The sequence below is a fragment of the Anastrepha ludens genome, chromosome 4 (genome assembly GCF_028408465.1).
Source record: "Anastrepha ludens isolate Willacy chromosome 4, idAnaLude1.1, whole genome shotgun sequence".
Classification (NCBI taxonomy): Eukaryota; Metazoa; Arthropoda; class Insecta; order Diptera; family Tephritidae; genus Anastrepha; species Anastrepha ludens.
This window is the reverse complement of record NC_071500.1, coordinates 129,373,245-129,394,170: the sequence shown is the minus strand read 5'-3', so window position 1 is coordinate 129,394,170 and position 20,926 is coordinate 129,373,245. Positions and strand designations below refer to the sequence as shown.

The 20,926-nt window shown below is 38.0% G+C and overlaps 1 protein-coding gene across 3 annotated transcripts in view; it reads right to left on the bottom strand.

Annotated features, from left to right (window-relative positions):
- The window catches only part of LOC128861190 (uncharacterized), an 86,732-nt gene that overhangs the window by 20,929 nt on the left and 44,877 nt on the right, over window positions 1-20,926 (bottom strand). For 2 of the 3 annotated variants that reach the window (XM_054099142.1, XM_054099143.1), the window contains exon 3: window positions 8,518-8,805. The exons of the other annotated variant lie outside the window; for it this stretch is intronic. In XM_054099142.1, coding sequence (XP_053955117.1) covers window positions 8,518-8,805 — 288 coding nt within the window. The remainder of the gene's footprint in view (window positions 1-8,517; window positions 8,806-20,926) is intronic. 3 annotated transcript variants of the gene reach the window in all.

The window sequence follows — 20,926 nt, the reverse complement described above, 5'->3', positions numbered from 1 at the left end:
TTCTACTTTGTTGTCTCATGATGTAACAGGTGGCAACACATTGCTGTAATGGAAATATAACATTGAGCAAATAGTTTTCGGAATATGTTCAGAAAATTTGCAAATTTGGTCCTCAAAAGTGATATTATCGTCTTTAAAGTACTTCACTTCAAAGAACACAACTGTAACGCACTTATGACGTCGTTTGATCTAGCTCTCGCAACATTTCTAGAACTCTATTTTCGGTATAGCCGTCTTCGAATTTTCCACTACGTACGGAATTCAGAGAGGAACGTAAGTTTTAATCTTGGTGAAAGACCAAAATGAAGAAAAAGTTTTTTCTAATAACGGTCGCCCCTCGGCAGGCAATGGCAAACCTCCGAGTGTATTTCTGCCATTAAAAAGCTTCTCATGAAAAATATCGGCCGTTCGGAGTCAGCTGGAAACTGTAGGTCACTCCATTTGTGTGTGCCAATCAAGATGCACACCACAAATAGGAGGAGGAGCTAGGCCAAACACCCAGAGAGGGTGTATGCGCCAATTATATATATATATATACACTTTTGGCTGATAAACCCGATCCGCGTCGTGATTTTTCCATGACTAAAAAGATCGCAGAGAGCCAAATAAGGTGAATTCGATGGCTGTTGGATGGTGTACGTTTCAGTCTTGTTAAAAAAATTCACGTATATTGATGGCAGTATGTCGACGATAATGTGCCGGCCCCTCTTGGAAAGCATGCATCTGTGTTTCAAGCGGAGGTGTATGCTGTTAAAATGGCGATGAACTTCGCTGTGGAAAACAGATGGAGAGGCCGATCTACATATATGTGTCTGCAGCGATAGCCAAGCTGCGCTCATGGCCTTAGACAGCCCCCAACCACTTCAAGGGTAATCGAGTCCTGTAAATCCAGGCGGTACTAAATATGTCGGTGGACATAATAGCCTGATGCTAACATGGGTCCCGGGACACGTGGGTATCGCGGGTAACGAGATCTCTGACTCTTTAGCCAGAATGGGCTCTGAGGCCAACTTTTTTGGCCCATAGCCCGTTCTGCCCCTCCCTTCTGCAGCCATCAAAGCCACGGTTAGCAAACGGGTTACTCTAACCCACAAGGGACCTTGGCAAGCTGAGAGAGGCAAAATGGACAAAATGATGTTACCTGTCATGTTCGACCGACTGCCGCAGTTCCTCCTGTCACTAAACAGAGGGCAATTTTTGCAAAAAACATTGCATTTCATCAAGATAATAATGATACGAAGCGATTAATACTCAAGTTTAAGAGGACCCCTCGGTAGTTCAGAAATTTCAAAAAATCGATTTTTTGTTTTTTCGATATTTCGAGAGTATAGTATCTTAAGAATATGCTGTGAAATTTTCATGCGGAAAATATTATAGTTTTTACAGCCCATCATTTTTGGATGTAAAAGAAGTTAAATAAAAAGCCTAAAAAATTTAAATATCGTTTTTCATTTTTTTTACTGTAAGAAAAAATTCCTGAAAATTCCCTAAATTTTTGAGCTCTAGACCATCGGGACCCCTTAATTGGAAAATGTAATTAATGTTTATTATATGATAATAACTTGTTTGGGCTAACCACTTTTTTTAATTATTTTCAAAAGTACGGTAAATTAAACTATTGTCTTAAAAAATATTAAAGTTCATTAAATAAAATAAAAAAAATATTTTTAAAATGTTCTAGTTAAACCTTTTTTTTTGTATGAAGAGCTTTTTCAAGGCAGAAATACATTAGGAAGTTTGCCATTGCCTGCCGAGGGACGACCGCTACTAGAAAAAAATTTCTCTTCATTTGGGCGTTTCACGGATATTTTATTTATTAAGTCAATGAATATAATAGATTCTTATAGGCTAAGTGGATATATTTTAATCAGATTCATCGGATTATATTGTACACACATTAATCGAAAAATTATCTTTTTCTAACGAAGCAAAAATTATGGAAAATATTAAACTGAGTTTTCTGTAGCATTTTTAGAAAGAAACTAGTCCAAAAGCCTCACCCTTTAAAATAATATGTACAGACATTAGTAATACATACATAAAGGGTCCACAGAACAAAGCACCGTTTGTGGATTCTCTTTGGAACGAGCTTACAGTCATTTTAATGAGGTTCACCAGGCAAAGAAAGTTGGTGAATCTGCATTTTGAGTGGATTGTGTGTGGTTACCATGGGTTCTATGTATCAGATTGAAAAATTGAAGGAAGGTAACTTTGACTCCTGGAGCATTCAAATGCGCACCGTGTTGGTGCATGCAGAGATATGGAGGGTGATGGACGTAAACCGACCAGTAGAGCAGAAGCGGCGAGCTGGAATGCACTCGATGAAAAAGCATTGGCAATGATCACATTGAGCGTGAAGCCATCGCAGTTATGCTACTTGAAGAACTGTACGACAGCGGTGAGCGCATGGAAACAGCTTAAGGATGTGCATTAACCCAGTGGGCCAGTAAGGAAGGTGTGCCTTTAAAAGCAGTTGCTTGGTTTGCTGATGATGGATGATGACGCTATGTGCAGCTACATCAATAGGTTTTGATCAGCGGTGGACAAGCTCTCGGAGCTCGACATTAAACTCAGCGAGGAGCTAGCAGTCATAATGTTGCTCTCAAGCTCACCTAAGCAGTATGAGAATTTTGTAATAGCCATGGAAACACGCGACAGTTTATCTTCCCTAGAAGTGTTAAAAATAAAATTATTGGAAGAAGGTGAGCGCAGGGGCACTGAATCTAAGGCGGTAAATTGGAGCGAGCAACAGGCATTCCATGCAATTACAAAGGCGTTACGGAAATAGGAGAGGTTAAAAGAAAGATATCGAATGATACAGGTGCGGGCAGCGCGGTTATTATAGAAATCAGTGCAAAAATAAAATCAAAGTAGGATCAACAAAAACATCGATTATTTACAGTTTTAGCAGCGGCAGATGTAAGTAAATTAGAAGGTTCGAGTTTTTGCCTAGACAGCGGGGCGATAGCGCACATGAGTTGCGTGCGTAGTAGGCAGAGGCGACGTTATTCTTCAAATTAATTCTGTGAACTCAAGCTAGAGACCGTTTTGCATTTACCGCAAATTTAGGAGAATTTCGTGTCGGTTAGTCGAGCCGTCGAACATGAATTTACAGTTAACTTCACAAACAAGTGTGTGGTTGTAAGTCAGCAAGGTCAGCCAATTTTGAGGGCTGTGAAGAAAAACAAACTTTTTGTAATTGAAAGTAACGGTTATGTATGATTTAGCGCTGTTTAGGCCACACCCTAAAGTCTCGTAAATGTTTAGCAACCCTAATGGTAACTGCGCCTACCGTTCCGACTGTTGGAAACCACCGTTTCCAGTCGCTGCAACGTGAAGGTCGTTAACCTTGACATTTCCCCGCCGAACAGTTAAAACGTTTACCGTGTTAAACGCTGTTCGGCGAGGTTACTTTCGCTTCAATTTTCAATTTAACTTTCACTGCGATTTTTACTAAGCAATGATCAGGACGTGTCAGCCAAAGGTAAATAAAATTACATATAATATATATATTTTATACTAATAATTAATAAATAACACCGAGTTATTTTATATTGTACGATTTGCATTTATATCGACATACAATACATACCAGAAATAATAAAAAAACTGATAATAACCGGAAACTGACACGCGTTTCTACTTTTCTATTTCTCCAAAATATATCATCGGAGCGACCGTGGAGGCCCCACATTTTTTAAACCTATTATCTGCGTCGCCCTCCGATGAAAACAAGCGCGGTACAGTGCAGTGCAGCAATGTGGCATTTTCGAAATGACCATTTGAATTATGGCAGCCTCATGAAGCTCACCAAAAACATAGTGAACAGTAACCACGCGACACACCCTTTAGTTCTCTCTTGATATTATTATTATTATTATGTATTAGAGCAATATGATATATAACACTAACTAATAGAGCACACTAGCTACTTAGGCTTACGGTTCTTCTCTTGATATATTATATTTGTGTGTACCTATGTACTTATGTATATGCATTGCAAACATCACGCCACCTTATATTCGAATATAAAGTTATATGTATGTATGTATGCTTTGAGGATAGCGGGAGTCAGTCGGAATTGTACAGCATAAGTGCGCAGAATATGCATATTCAATAAATTGTCTTGCAAAGATTCTAACCGGTTGTTTTTTTATGCAGTTCACTTTATTATCAAAAGCTGCAATTTCCGCAACATATTTTTGGTCCTTCGAGCCGGATCAGACGCGATATAATAAATTTAAGATTTTTTACGGGTTTACGTAGTATATGTTCTGCAAAACGCACGCTGTTCGGGTTAAACTGCAGTAAATCAACATGCAAAAACTGAGGTCCAAACGTGCATTGCTGAAGGGAGCTGTTACACGCATTTGCACGTTTCTGAATAGCAATGGCGTCGATCAACCCATTGAAGATTGGGAGTGTCGCTTGGAACGTCTGGAGGAGATTTGGGTTGAATACAAGGACATTGTTCGGGTAATGTTCGAGAAGAGCGACGGTGAGGAAGGGATGCATGTCGGCGCAGACTGGAAAGAATTTGAAGAGCGAATGCTCTGCATAAAAAGCAAACTACGGTTACACATAGCTGAAAACTCTCGAGTAACGGCAGCTACATTTGAATCAACTCGTCAAGATGCTGCAGTTACGAGTATTTTATCATCACAAACTGACATCCTACAAAATTTGGCAAGACAAGTGTCTAGTCCTAACATAAGTTTTTTGCCAAAGCTAAAAATAAAAGCATTTGGCGTTGAACTAACGGAATGGAAAGCATTCCATGACTCTTTTGTCAGCGCAGTTCACAATAACACAGTGTACACTGCTTGCCAGAAGTTCCAGCTGTTAAAGAGTTATTTGGCTAAAGCAGCATATGAACTAGTTGTGCCTATTCCTGAAACAAACGAAAATTGCTCAGAGGCTTGGAGTAAGCTATGTTCTCGATACAACAAATTAGGTGTTATTGCTAACACGCATATTACTAAATTTATAAATTTGGCAACTACTACTAGTCAATCGTCGATTACTTTGCGCAAGATATACCATGGCGCAGAAGAGGTTTTGCGTGGATTACGCGCCTTAGGAGAAGAGGCAGAGAAATGCCATATCTGGCTTATATATCTTTTATTATCCAAGCTTGATTCAGCTACCACTAGAGAGTGGACTAAATTACATAAGTATAATATTGATTTTCCTAGCATTAATGAGTTCCTTAGTTTTCTAGATACCACATGTCTCGCCTTGGAGTCTGCTGTACTGACAACAACATCACCTACTCGCCAACGCATAGTCTCAGTGAAGGCTCATCAAACAACAGTAACCAAGTCAATGCTTTGTGTGAAGTGCAATGATCACGAGTTACCTCAGTGCAGCGCATTTTCTAGATTGGATGTTAAGGAACGACGGGACTTTGTAGCCAGTAAACGCATTTGCTTCAACTGCTTGAGAGTGGTACACATATCCGCCAATTGTCGCTCTAAATTCCCTTGCCGCATCTGTCGCAAACGTCATCATAGTTTCCTTCATCAAGACACCACTGAGGCATCACTACGACAGCGTGATGAGCAAGCGGTGATCGTCAACTTCAATGCATTGCCAGAAATCAACACACTCCTTCCTACAGCGGTGGGCGAGGTAACTGATTGCTATGGTGAACAACAGCAGTGTCGCATGTTATTAGACAGCGGCTCGGGAAAAACAATAATCTCCGAAAATTGCGTGCAGCGTTTGGGTTTACGTCGTCAGCACTCAAGAATACAAATACATGGGTTAAACAACATAGCTACGGGTGTTTCCCATGGCTGGGTCTCCCTTCATATAACCTCCATGGTGGATGGTGAATCATTCAATGTCGAAGCTCTGATTATGCCAACAATTTCTTCATCCGTCCCGGTGCAACGTCTTGATAAAGCACAATACTCATCATTTCTATCTGAAATGCAACAGAAAGAAGACTTGCAGGTAATTCCAAATTGAAAGAACAATATACAAACTTCATGGCAGAATATCTTGCATTGCAACATATGGAGCGAGTGCCGGAAGCCGAAATCAAAAAGCCATCGACCAAATGTTGCTACTTGTCACATCACCCTATGATCAACAAGGCTTCGCGTAGTGTTTGATGGGTCTGCAAGCATGGATAATCATTCGTATTTTAACTGCGTTCCAACAGTCATGTGATGCACACATGCTATTGATTAAGCTGTCTGGGCTCAGCTGTTCGCCCAATACTAACTCAAGTGTTCGGCGTTCTTCGTTGGAACGATTGCAGTAGAAGAACACATGCTTCGCGCTTTCTATTGCATTGTTGCAGCTTGGACAGAACGAAGTGTCCTCAATAGAGGTACTCCAAGAAACATCGGTGACCGCTCAATATTTGGGTTAAATAGTAGTCTACGTCACCGTGCCTTCTGGTCATCCATTGGCTAATTTTGGGGATAAGTCTATAGGTCCAACGTCCGTTAACAGACGAGTCCCATCTGCTTTGCCATTTTCCTAATGAATGCAGACGTTCTGCAGCTTTCGTTTCAGTTGTCGGCTTTATTCCTTGTCTGTCATAAAGTTGTCCCATTTCCGGTACAAGTATATCTATTGGGAGCTTTCCAGCGATGGCACAAACCATATTGTCTGATACGGTCCTGTATGCGCACGCGACTCTTAGTGCATTTCGCCGGTGCACTTGAGTTACTGGTCTAACATCCGATGGCTTAGCTCGTGCCCATATAGGAGCAGCATATAAGATGACTGAATCCACCACACCTGCCCGGAGGTGCCTTCTGGCGCCTTGCGGTTCGCCTATGTTTGGAAGAATTCTTGTAAGAGCACCGTTGACTGCCGCTGCTTTAGAACCCACAGTTGCTAAATGTTGCTTAAAGCAGAGCCGTGCATCGATCATTACGCCTAAATACTTTATTGCCTCTTGCGACAGTATTTCATGGTCATTTATTCGCAATTTCATGCACTCTTTTTTTCGCGCAGTTACGAGGACCGCTTCTGTTTTTTGTGCGGCCAACTTCAGCCCCGCTACAGAAAGCCATAGTTGGACCCTAGCTGCTGCACCATTACATTTCTCCTGCAGGTGGTCTAGCTTCTGTCCGTGACTACGAGAGCGATGTCACCGGCATAGCCTAAAAGTGTTGCTTTATTCGGCAATTTTAACCTAAGTACTCCATTCCACAGTGAGGGTCGAAGGATTGATCCCTGAGGGACGCCACCAGTGACTTTATATGATTTTAGACCGTCATCTATCCCTAAAGTAGATTCGTAGTATGCGTATTAGATATCAATTTTTGACGTCTAGCGTGATAATTGCACAGAACTTCGTGCAATTGCACACATCCGTGTGTGTCCTCCGCTAATGGCGTCGCGTGCTATATGTGTCACCGTCATACATAGTCGCGAAGATTTCTGGCGTCGCCTGCACTGCTGCCTTAAAGGCGATTTTAGGAACGCCGTCTAGGCCTCGTGCTTTGCTGTCTTTTATACGCCTTAACGTGCTTAATGGCTAGCTTTGACTTCCAGACCAGATATTTATCATTCAGTTGTAAAGTTGGCACAGAGGAACAAGAACCCACATAGGGAACATGTCGCAGGTGTGAAGCTTGTAATGCGGTGCCTTCAATAGATCTGAAGCTGAATTATCGCCCATATGCGCAGGCTCTTGAAGGATTCGTAGATGCGGACTGAGGCGGTGATGTAAGCAATCGCAGATCATACACCGGATGTGTGTTTTTTCTGGCCTGTGGACCATTTTCGTGGAAGTCCGAGAAACAGGGATCCGTGGCCTTGAGTACATGGCATTGTCGTCAGCTGCGAAGGAAGTGTTGTATTTGAGACGCTTAATGATTGAGATTGGCTGTGGTAAAGCTAATACACCAATTGTTCTATATGGTGACAATCTCAGTGCCCAAAGCTTAGCTAAAAATCCAGTATACCATGCTAGATCAAAGCACATCGACATCAGAAAACACTTCGTCCGAGAGATTGTTCAGAATGGGGATATGTAATTAAATACATTTCAACTGAGAACATGAGTACATCAGTTACTAACTAAAAATTTGTCGAAAACAAAGCACTCTAACTTTGTAAAATTATTAAAATTATATTAAGTACTGTGAAATTTGAATGTAAACAGATGCACATTGAGGAAGGGTGCTGAAAATAAATCCGATTCCAATGCGACGTAGTAAAGAGAGAATACAATTCATATTGTCTTAACTTTGACAGTTATTTTTCTATTTTCAAAATCTGAAGTCAGTTACTTAAATAAAGCGATTTGAACAATTGCCACCAAACTGCACAAAATACAGAAACAAAAGAGCCTCAATGAAAAATTTAAAAACTTCTAGAAGAAGAAATGAAATGAAAGAAATGGATGATGGGCGAGGTGATACATCTGTAACAAGGTGAGATCTAACGTGCCATTGAGAAAGAAATGTCTCTTGTACATAATGAAAAACTACTTCATTGATGACATATATCGTGAGTTACGATAAGGCCAAATTTATTAAACATACTTACCTTTGTTTTATCATTATGCATTCAGCTTCATGTGGAAAGCCAACAGGTGATTTGCAAACAAAGCAACATGTTAAAGATGAAAAGGCGTCATAACTAGCGGCACAGAATTGATGCTGAATATTAATCATTGCTTGGGCATTCTCCATAATTATAAGTTCATTATGATCTCTTATACGTTTCTGTTCCATTTCACATATCGATGGCTCACATGCTGATGGTATTGCAACGAAGTCTTGCAAAATTGCCACAATATGCGCTTTTACAGTGCTTGTGGCAACTGCGGTTGCTCTAGATTCAAAATAAGAGAATAATGTCTTTGAACCAGGGCTTAACATTAACTTTAATTGTACTTATATGTATCATTAAACAGAACAAAGTTGCGTTTTTAGTTTGTTATATCAATAATATGAATGTTTGAGCTTAGCACAATTATCAAAAAAAAAAAGGAAAAAACGAACAACAAATCTCCTTTTGTTAATCATCAAAAAAAATCATCAACGAAAATTTGGTTTGTGGATTATCAAAACAAAGTTCGCTTCTCTGCTAATTAACAAATATTTAAAACAATTGTTTGTACAATGGGTCGCTTTTGAGTTGAAGGAGGACAGTCATCTGTGTGCAAATTTGATAGTGTTAAGGACCATTTTGGTAATTATAAAAGCCATTTGCATAGCAAGAACAAGTATGCTTTTGAAAAGCTTCAGCAGCAGCAATAGTTGCTTCCTCTCCTGTACGCATATGAAGGCTATACACCGTCGATAGTCCCAATTACTCCCTCTATGTTTATACATAGGTATTGGCATTTCATCTGCCAAGATGTTTAGGGGTATCTTTCTAGCTATTACGCAGATTGTAACATCAGACACCGTTCTATACGCGCAAGCTATACGCAGCGTACCTTGCCTGTATATCTGGGTGACTTTCCGTAGATAAGACTTTTTGGTCCCCGCCCAGATAGATGCTGCATACAGAATTATAGAGTCAGCAACCAATAATAGTAGTCGTCTGCAATTTCCCTGGGGCCCTCCTATATTAGGGAGAAATCGCGTTAGGGCACCGTTGACAGAAGCCGCCTTGGAATATACCTACATTTATTAAATGCTACCTGAAACAAAGTCTTGTATTGTATTTGATCGCCTTTTTCGAGACTATACGGTGTGTACTAGGGGTGGGACTATTCGAATAAAAATTATTCGAATAATAAAATCTTTTATTCGAGAGGTATTCGTAATTCGAATAATATTTATTCGAATTTTTTATTCGTTTATTCGAATAATGCTATTCGAATACCTCACTATTCGAATACTTCACTATTCGAATATTTTTGGTAAATATTTACTTAGATTAGCAGACTACTAATCGGTTTCTGTACAAGTGCATGAACCTAAGTATGCAAATTCAAAAACCACGCAAAGGCTTATATTAACACGTTCCCTGTCGCAATACAAAAATGCAAAATTGACCGACAAGTCCAACAGGGTTTTTTGAATAATTTGTTTTTTTGTAGTCATAGGATAGCTTTAGTAATAATAATAATTAAAAAAAAAAACGGATTTAGGGTATTTCTACCTGACGCACATATGGCTCAGGAACGTATCAGGCGCACGTTTACTGAACCATATGTGGCTCAGCGGACAGGGAACGTGTTAAATGGAAATACTACCTACTTTTTATTGTGTCGGCGCTTTGTTTTTGTTTCATATTTTGGTAAATATTTACTTAGATTAGCGGACTACTCTTGCTTGAGGCATGCAATTATTTTCTTTTAGGTTTTTTTGCTTTTCGCAGTACTATTATATGCACATACATATACTCATATACTCTACCTGCTACTGACTGACCTAAGCCCGATAAACGAGTGCAGACAGTCCTACGACCATGCATACGCTTAGGTAACTGGCGATGAGAAATATATAGATGGACATTTCAGGCAAACTTTTCTTTGGGTTGAGTTTAATTGGGGGAATTTCGATCGCTTATGTATACATATTTCCTTTGTATTTCTTTAAATCCCGCGCTTAGATCATTCATTAACAATCAAGAACCTCAAGCAAGAACGTTCAGCCAATCTAATCATTAATCAAGACAAATAAAAAAAATAATAATAATGCCCAGAAGCAAAGTTTGGCAACATTTTACAATCGTGGAAAATACCGGTGAGGCCTCCTGGAATTATTGTGGTGATATGCTGAAACGTATGGGATCCACCACTTGTTTATGGAACCATTATAACTTTAAGCATAAACTCACATAAATACTTCAAAAACCATTTACTATGATAATTATTTATTACAAATAATGTCTTATAACTAAATATACAAAGAAATATCTACCTACTATTGACCACTCAGCAGGGTAGGTACATGTACATATATATTACATATATATGTCATGTATCTGTTGTTCAATACCGAGCTTAGGTACACACATTAGCAACAAAAAGTAAGTAATATTTTTATTTTATTTCTTCTATAGCGTAATTTTTTGAAATTACATACATACATAGATACATACACACATGCATTTGCGCATCAATCCAATTTCAAAGCAATCTGCATGTGTACATAAATAAGTATATAATTCTATCCTATTATTGGCCTTGAATAACTTCTAAATCTGTAGATTAAGCAAAAGAAGATTTTAAGGCTCCATATTTATCGTTTGAGAGAAAACCATTATTTCGATCCGTTATCGTATAATACGATGCGTACATAGAAAATGTGAAATCATATTTCTCCATACAATTTATATGGGAAATTGAAAAGTGCGATGCCACCCTAATACTAATTTTAAGGCGTCTAAACACAAGAATTGTTACGAGGGAAAACCAAATATTTTTTTAGAAACGCTCTGATGTTTTTATGCACATTTAGTTATGCACATACATATAAGTATGTATACCTGTCGATGTTTTATCAAGAACAATACCAAAGAAATCTTATCATATTAGCTAATTGAAACATGAAGCGGTCAAATCAAAAAATCACAATGTTCAAAAATCGAGAAAAACTGATTAGCACCATGAGAAGGGCCAATGTAATTTTTATATTTTTAAAAGCATTTTCTCCCTGATATAAATGAATATATAGTGAGTTATTCGAATAGTAAGGTATTCGAATAGTGAGGTATTCGAATAGTAAAGTATTCGAATAGTTAGGTATTCGAATAGTAAGGTATTCGAATAGTTAGGTATTCGAATAGTAAGGTATTCGAATAGTGAGGTATTCGAATAGTAAGGTATTCGAATAATGAACTATTCGAATTATTTGAAACGAATAGTATTATTCGTTTTATTCGAATAATGTTTATTCGAATATTATTCGAAAATAGTCCCACTCCTAGTGTGTACCTATGTTCTGCTCAAAGGACTTTCGCCCTCCAGCACTTATTAGAACTGCCTCGGTTTTGTGACCGGCTAAATCTAACTTAGCCTCGTTAAGCCATCGTGCACTCTCGCTGCAGCACCGTTGCACTTTTCCTTTAAGTGGTCAAGTTTCCTATCAACTACCACCAGGGCAATATCATCGGCGTATCCCACATTTCGGCGTTTGACCGGAGCTTCACCTTCACGACTGCATCGTACATGATGTTCCACAAAGTTGGTCCCAGCACTGATCCTTATAGTACACCACCGGAGACCTTGAACGTTTTTTGTCCATTTTCAGTTTCATATCGCAGAATGCGATCACTTAGATAACTGCAGATAATGCGGACAAGGTAGGCTGGTACATTGAAATGTTTGAGGGCCCGGATGATGCTAGGCCAGTTTGCCGAGTTAAAAGCATTTCTAACATCTAGGGTGATCACAGCGCAGAACTTTCTTGCCGATGTTCCCGCACTTATAGCCCTGTAAGCTATTTTCTCCACCGTTCTTATTGCATCCACCGTAGATCTAGTTTCCCGGAAGCCGAATTGGTTGTTCTGAGAGACCTGTCGTTCGCAGTTAATGCGTTCCAGTACCTTTCCTACTGTGTCCAGCAGACATAGGGGTCTGTATGACAGAGGTAGATCGGGTTGTTTACCCGGTTTAAGCAGGTCCTTGATTGTATAATTGGCACACAACTTATGGCCATTTAGAACTGTGTTTGAAAAAGGCATTGAATCCACAAATCTATAGTTTTAACAACTGCTACGCATGTGCAAACAACTTGGCAAATTGACGACAACCAGCACAATTTACAAAAGTTCGATATCAGCTCAAATAATATATAGTTTTTCAATGTTTTTTATAATTATGTGGATTTAATTTAAGCCCTAGGGGTTTTCACTGGTCCTGACGTTAAGAAATTAATTAAAAGCAAAGAGTTTGACACACCAGTAACCGATAACGAACTTATACTAGAAATCCGTCAAGGTCGGTATAGAGAATTGTTTGAGTACGTATCGTTTGGAAGAACGAATTAATGTGATAGTATTCTCCCAGCATTGGAAAAGTCAACATGCCATTAGAAATATATTTTCTTGCGTCACCGTTAGGATCATCTTGGCTTTAAATTCCCTCAGAGTCAGACCAGTGCCAAAGCGATAAAACTTAAAATAAACGAAATAATACTATATGGTATACAATTAAATAAATTTAACCCCTTTGCACATTTATTATTTTCTAGCATTCATTAAGTCGCTTGGTCGAGTTCTCTTTAAGCGTCTTTCAGTGTTTTTTTCCCTTTCCAGAAGTTTGTTGATTTCTGCATTATTGTGTTCTTGTATTTTTTCAAAGTGGCTTCTTGCTAATTTTTGGTCTCTTCGTCTACTGTTGCTATATTAAAAGTCCTGTGGATGTCATCATTTTTCGTGTACCTGTCAGACATGGTCAAAATTCGAAGAATCTTCGATTGTTGTCGTTGAATTTTTACTAGGTGAGACTTTTTAGCCGTTCCCCACACCTGTAGTCCATATAGCCAGATTGGTTTAATCATGGCTTTATACAATAATAGCTTGTTCTGTATAGTAAGTCTGGATTTTGTGCTGACTAACCAATGAAGTTGTCGAAGTTTTTCTTTTATTTGTTTGACCTTTTGCTTTACGTGGTGATTCCAATTTAGTTTCGAGTCCAAATGTATTCCAAGGTATTTAGTAGTTGGTTTAATTGTGATTGCTTTGCCATTTATTTTTATTGGAACTGCAGTAAATTTTGTTTTGGTAGTAAATATAACCTGTACGGTTTTGTCTTCATTTATTTTTAGGCACCAATTATCGAACCATTCCTTAACTGCGTTTGTGTATCGCTGCAGTTTTTCAGTAGCGATAGTTAAGCTTTTATCCGATGCCAATAGTATTGTATCGTCTGCGAACGTAGCAATTGATGAATTAGTTTCGTCAGGAGGTGGTATGTCTGCGGTGAATAAAACATATAGTAGAGGTCCAAGAACGCTTCCTTGCGGAACTCCAGCAGTTATTTGATGAATATCTGAACATTGATCGTCATATTTAATATAGAAACTTCGGTTAGTTAGGTAGCTTTTTATGATAAGATAGTAGTCAAAAGGAATCATTATTTTTATTTTGTGGAGTAAGCCTTTGTGCCACACTTTGTCAAACGCTTTAGCTACGTCTAAGAATACTGCCGCACAATAACGATTGTTTTCAAAGTCTGATTGGATTTTATTTGTAATTCTGTGGATCTGTTGGATAGTCGAATGTTTTTTTCTAAATCCAAATTGATGATCCGGTATTATATGTTTTTTCTCCAGAAATTGAGTTAGTCGATCATGCAGCAATTTTTCAGCAATTTTAGATATTGTCGGTAGTAAGCTTATTGGTCTATAAGATGATACGGTAGTTAGATCTTTACCCGGTTTTGGCAATGCAATAATCTCTGCCACTTTCCAGAGTTTCGGAAAATATTGCAAGCGAAACATGGCATTAAAAACGTTTCGCAAAAATATATATGCCTTGGTTGGTAGCTCCACTAATGCTTTTCCTGTTATCAAGTCATATCCGGGTGCTTTTTTTTTTGTTTTAGTCCTTTTTTGATGCAAGCTATTATTTCGTGAGTATTCGTCCTTTTTATCTTTGTAAAGTCATAATGGTAGTTGTTTTGGTTGTCAATTTTCGTTTCTTCGTCATTTGATAGAACCTCTTCAAAGTATTTTGCTAAAGTTTTCGCTTTTTCCTCTTTTGTAACCGCCCATGAATTGTCTTCTTTCTTTAGTGGTGGTTGATGTTTTATTTGAGTTTTTAATGTTTTGGTACATTTCCAAAGAGAGTAGTTTGTATCTTTGTTGGGAGTCAGGTTCTTCAAATAGTTTTGGATTTCTTTGTTATTTCTTTTGTTTAAAGTATCCTTAAGAATTTTTGTGGCTAAGTTTAGTTTTCTCTTGTCGTCAGGTGATCTAGTTTTTTGTAATCTTTTTCTTAACTTTCGTTTTTCAATAATTTGCTTCTTCATAGAAATGTCAGTTGCTGCTGAATTTGTTCTATTTGCTTGCTTTGGTGCCGATTTGATCCCTGCTTCTAGTACTACGTCATTGAAATGGATAATGGCACGTTCAATGTTAATATAACATTTGGTATAAGTTGATCGTCAATATGGTGGCGGAATTTTTCCCAGTTGGTTCTGTCATTAAATATGCGAAAAGATGTATCTATAGATTTTATATAACTTACATATTCAAGTAATATCGGCGAGTGATCAGAAGAAAGTTCATAGCACGACTGAATTGTCAATTGGTTATGGCTTATGTTTTTGGTTATGCAGAAATCGATCAAGTCTGGAATTTTCTTTACGTCAGTTGGCCAATAGGTAGGTTCTCCGGTACTTATATATCTGCAATTGTTTTTGTTAATTGCGTTAATTAGAATACGCCCCTTTTTGTTGGTGAGTCTTGAGCCCCAGTCAATGTGTTTTGCATTGAGATCTCCAACTGCAATAAATCTATTGTTAAGCGTTATGTATTTGTCATATTTATCCGAGTTTATTATATGTCTAGGTGGACAGTAAATGGAAGAAATAGATACTGGTCCATTTTTGTCATATATTTGCAATGTCGTGGATTGCAGATGAGGCGTCGAATATTGGAGTTGTTCTATGTGAGTTATGCTTGATTTAATAATTATAGCTGTCCCTCCATGGGCTCTTCCATCAGGATGGTTTGTCACATACATTTTATAATTAGGAAATTTCAGAAAACTTTTGTCAGTAAAATGTGTTTCTGCAATCAATGCTATGTCAATTTCTTTGTCAGCTAAAAATTGTTTTAGTTCTAAATAGTGCTGTATTAGTCCATTTGCATTCCAAATTAGAATTTTAATTTTTTCACTTTTGTCCATTCATATTCTTTAAATGCATTGTAATTATATTCATCATATTTGTCATCTGGTTGACTAGGGATTTTACCATGTCTTTGACACGTTCGCTTTCCCAATACAAAATTGCAAAATTGATCGACAAGTCCAATATTTCACAACGTAAACATGTCATATAATGGGTTCTCGTCAATATTACGTTGGTGGCACTTTGTTGATAATGAAGCTCCAAGGGATCAAAACGAACGTCTATACAAAATAAAACCACTTTTGGACCTTGTTATCAATAACTGGAAGAGCTTACTAACACCTGGTGAATGTATCGTCATTGACGAGTCGATGATGCCGTTTAGAGGCAGGATATCTTTCCGTCAATACAACCCATCAAAAGTTCATAAATACGGCTTGAAAATCTATAAACTGTGCACAGAAGAGGGGTTTGTCTGGAATTATGATATTTACATGGGGCGTGACCCCGAGATTGCTGATTTGGATAAGCCTAGGAGTGTCGTAATAAGAAATAATTAAAAATAATTTGTGATTTCTGCGTAAAATAAAAATATTTTTTCGTATGTCCTGGCGTTTTTCTTTACTTTATTATTGTACCAGCACGTCCAGTGCAGAAACTGTACAGTTCCGTTACGTCCAGTCGAATAATTTGCTTTAGAAGTTTCATATACCCCCTGACACACATATGGCTCAGGAACGTATCAGTGCTTATCAGGCGCACGTTTCCTGAACCATATGTGGCTCAGCGGACAGGGAACGTGTTAAACTCTTCGATATCATTGTTTTTTTTCAGATTTGTTAGACAGCTCCTGCTCTGCTTTATGTTCCCTTGAAGAAGATGCAACATCAGCATAGCTGACTCCGGGAATTATGTTTGTTACGGCTGTTGTTATTGGCGTATTATTTTTATTTGTATTTGATGTTGGTTCTTTATTACGCAGAGGTGGAAATCTTTGGACTTTAAGTGCTTTATAAATTTCGCATCCTTTGTAGTTGGCGGTATGGTTACCTCCACATAAGGCGCATTTAACTTCCTTTATTCGGTTATTGCATTCTATTGATAGATGTCTACCAGCGCATTTCACGCATACTGGATCGCTTGTACAATAATTTTTTGTATGACCATATTTCTGGCATTTCGTGCACTGTGAAATGGTGCGCTTATGGTGAGGTGCCTCAAAGGAGACTATGCAGTTCATTAGCTTGTTTATATTGTAAATGTCTTTGTTGTTATAACTTGCTTTTAGTTCGATGAAGAATAATGATAGTGGTTTTTTTGTTGTTCTTTGTATTATATTTGTAATGTTAAGTACTTTGTGGCCTTTTTCGTTTAGTTCTTTTTTAATTTCTTCTTGGTCTGTAGAGTGGTGCATATTACGTAAGACTACTTTAAATCCTCTTTCACTTTTTGGTCTAAATGTATACAATTTCGTTCCTTTTTCTTTTAACATATTTGCAAATTTTCTGCTTGAATGCGAACTTCATTATTTGCTAAGATTTTTAGAGTGAAGCTGTTATTTGCAACTTCATTTAAAGCACTCTTTAATGTTTTTATACATTCTACGCCTTGAACATATATTGGCGGAGGCTTATTATTTTTTTCTTTTACATCTTTATTTGCATTTATATTTTGTGATGGTGGATCTTTAATTTGCCCACTGTTTGCAGTTCGAGCAGATTCTTCTTCATCATCCACATCTAAAACGGCAAATTTGTTTGCAGAAGAAGTTTCACTCAGCCAGTAATTTGGCAGTTTGCTTTGACTCAGGGTTGAGTTGCTTTAATTTTTTTGCTACTGGCAGTCGACGTTGAGACCTTTGTAGGTGAGTTTCGAACCCTTTTAAACGCAGCTTGCTTTTTTGGTGTAGCTGATTGCGTAGAGGCAGACAAAAGGGTCGCTACCATTAGTTCTGTCGATGCAGTTGTTGTTGTACCATTTGAAGCTACAGCTGAACTAGTTGTTGTTGACGAATTTGTTGTGGTAGTTATGGGCATACCAGTTGTGCTCACGCATGATGTAGGGAATACGGGACTGCTGATTTGATTCTCAGCATAGCGTTCTGCGCTCCATGGCAATAATGTAGAGCGCATGTTGTTATTGCAGCTTATGGGAGCTGACTGTATTGGCCCGTTTGTTTTTGATCCGCTTTGTGCTATATTCGTGCACGGTATTGAGTTCGAGTTTTCGATATGTAGCGGCACTGTTTGCGGAGTAAGAATTTTAGTCTCACTTGTGGATCGTGTTCTCTCCCAAGGGGGAGAACGTAACACACTCATGGTTATATATTTATTTTATGTTTATTTGGTAGCTATTTTGCTATGTTTTCTTTTTTGAAATTGTTTAACTATGTATTGGCTTATCGAATAACACTTGATGAAGCACTTTGCAGTTTCTTTGCAGTTTGCTATGAGTCTCTATCTCTTATTAGAAATAATGCACTTTGAATTCGTTGAAAAATCTTTTATAAACACGGATCGACAGTAAAACACGTCCGATACGCACAGTATAAAAAACTTGAAAAACGAAATGAACGCACACTTTTTCTGCTCAGCCTATTTAAGTAACTGTACTACAATCCCGTTATCTGAACACGACGCAGCTCAAACTCCAAAAAAGTTTGTTCATACCCTCTACGAATAATTTTCTTTGAAATAAGTGAAAAGAAATAACTGAGAGTTTTAAGATAAACACGTTAAATTATTTTAATACTTTATAACAGTGGGTGAACGCAGACTTTTTCTACCATGTGTACATACCACCACTACAAAATATATCATGCAATGAACTCAGGCAATTCATAAGCTCAGTCTCAACCCCGGTTATAATCGCTGGAGATTTTACTGCTTGGAGCCCTCTTTGGGGATCCGAAAACACAAACACCAGAGGCGTTATTATAGAGGACCTAATTCTCTCAGAGAATCTTACTATACTAAAAGACAATAGCCCAACACACTTTTCTACACATAAAACTTTCACAACCGTTCACTTAACAATCTGTTCATCCAACACCAAACTTACAACCATCAACCTATCTGATCTGCATGACAGCGATCACTTTTCCATCGTCACTGAGCTCCGCACTCAATCGGCATACAAAGTACCTCCCAAACCTAAGTTTATAACAAACAAAGCTGACTGGGAAATGTTTCAACAAGTGACATCTAATCTTTGCTCTTACTACCCATATTCTGACAACATACATAAATAAAGAAGCTGCGGTGATAACTAAAATAATTCGGACTTCTGCACATTTTTCCATACCACAATCTACGAACAAAATCATTTCAAAATCGGTACTCTACTGGTCAACCGAACTATCTCAGCTGAGAAAAGAGAAACAACTTTACTGGTCTGAATATAAACGTTCTAGAACATATACCAATTTGATTCGCTATAAGAAAGCAAATGCAATTTTTCGCAAAAAGTGCAAACGAGATAAAAGAGACTGTCTGAAAAAATTCTCGGAGTCCATTAATCATAAAACTAATCCGAAGAAAGCTTGGCTCGATATTAAAGGACTGTCTGGCTCTTTTTTTTTTGGTCCGATAGTTCTCATGACTCTAATTTTCACGAAACATTTGTAACTACCAAAAACCAATACTTAAGCAGCAACGATAACACCGGTTGCACCTTTTCCCAATACCTAGACTCCAAGATAGAACATATAGAATTAGAATCCACCCTCTCTACTCTGTCGGGCAAGACCCCTGGAGCCGATCGTATATCATATCCCATGTTACATCATCTTCCTCTCTGTCTGAAGATCAGACTTTTAAGACGCTGTAATAATATCTTAAACCAGGGAATTTACCCCAGGCGTGGAAAAATGCAGTCATTATGCCCATCCCTAAACCTAATGCTACTCCAACAGAGGTCAGTGGGTTCAGACCGATATCGCTACTTAGCTGTCTGGGAAAACTCTTTGAAAAGATTGTATAAATGCGTATCTCCTCATGCCACAAAATTTAACTTAATAAGCCCACGACAAGTAGGCTTTAAGGCAGGGCAGGGCACAAGCGATGCTCTTCTCTTTTTTGAAAACAAGCCCTGAGTATCGACTTCGAAAGAGCTTTCGACCGCGTTGGAGTTCACGTTGTGCTTCGTCAGTTTCAAAATTGGAATCTAGGCGTTAAGTTACTTAACCTGATTAAAGATTTTCTCACCAACCGCAAACTTGTTGCAAATGTCAACAACGCCTACTCTAATTACCATCCTTTGTATAATGGTATAGCTCAAGGGTCTCCACTGTCTGTTATCTTGTTCATAGCAGCCTTCAATGAAGTCAGTATTGTAATTAACAAGTACAAAAATGTTTCTCACATTTGCTACGCAGATGATTTATTATTGTTTTCTAAAGTTAATGACTTAAGTGTTGTAAAGAACGACTTCTTAGATATACTCTCAGACATAGCTCGTTGGGGCGAAGTCTCAGGTGCTAAAATCTCCATTAAGAAATGTAAAAACTTCCATATTTGTCACAAACATAAATGTAATTATTTTAATTTAGTTCATAACGATATACCAATTGTCAATACAACTAGTCTTAAGTTTTTGGGTATAATTTTTGACAAAAAGCTAACATTTAAAGAACATTGTTTAGACTTACGAAAGCAACCGGCTGTCAGACTAAGTATAGTTAAATATTTATTATCAAAACATTGTTTAATTAACCAATCTACTCTTATAAATGTAACCAAAGCTCTTTTACTGTCCAAGATTGATTTTGGTCTCCCGATATATGGCAATTGTGCGAGAAGCAACATTAAGCTTCTGTATTCCCCATATCATACGGCCGTTAGCAGGAGCATACGCGCGTTTCTAAAATCTCCGATAAAATTCTTATTAGTTGAAGCTGGATTACCGTCAATAGAAGAAAGATTTGATGCATGTCTCATGAAACTCATTCCAAAGTTATTTCTGTGCAACAACAACACTTTATATGAAACAGTGTTAACCGAACTTCAGCGGAAAAAAACGCCAAAACGGAAATCAACAATTGGACTTATCATCGACTTGGCTAAAGAAATTGGCATGTACTCGCCAGTAAAGAAGACTTCCCGCCCTGGCACATAAACAAATCTTTTTTCATCTTGGAATTAGAAAAATTCAATAAAAGTGGCACTAGCCCAATAACCTATCAACGCTTATTTTCAG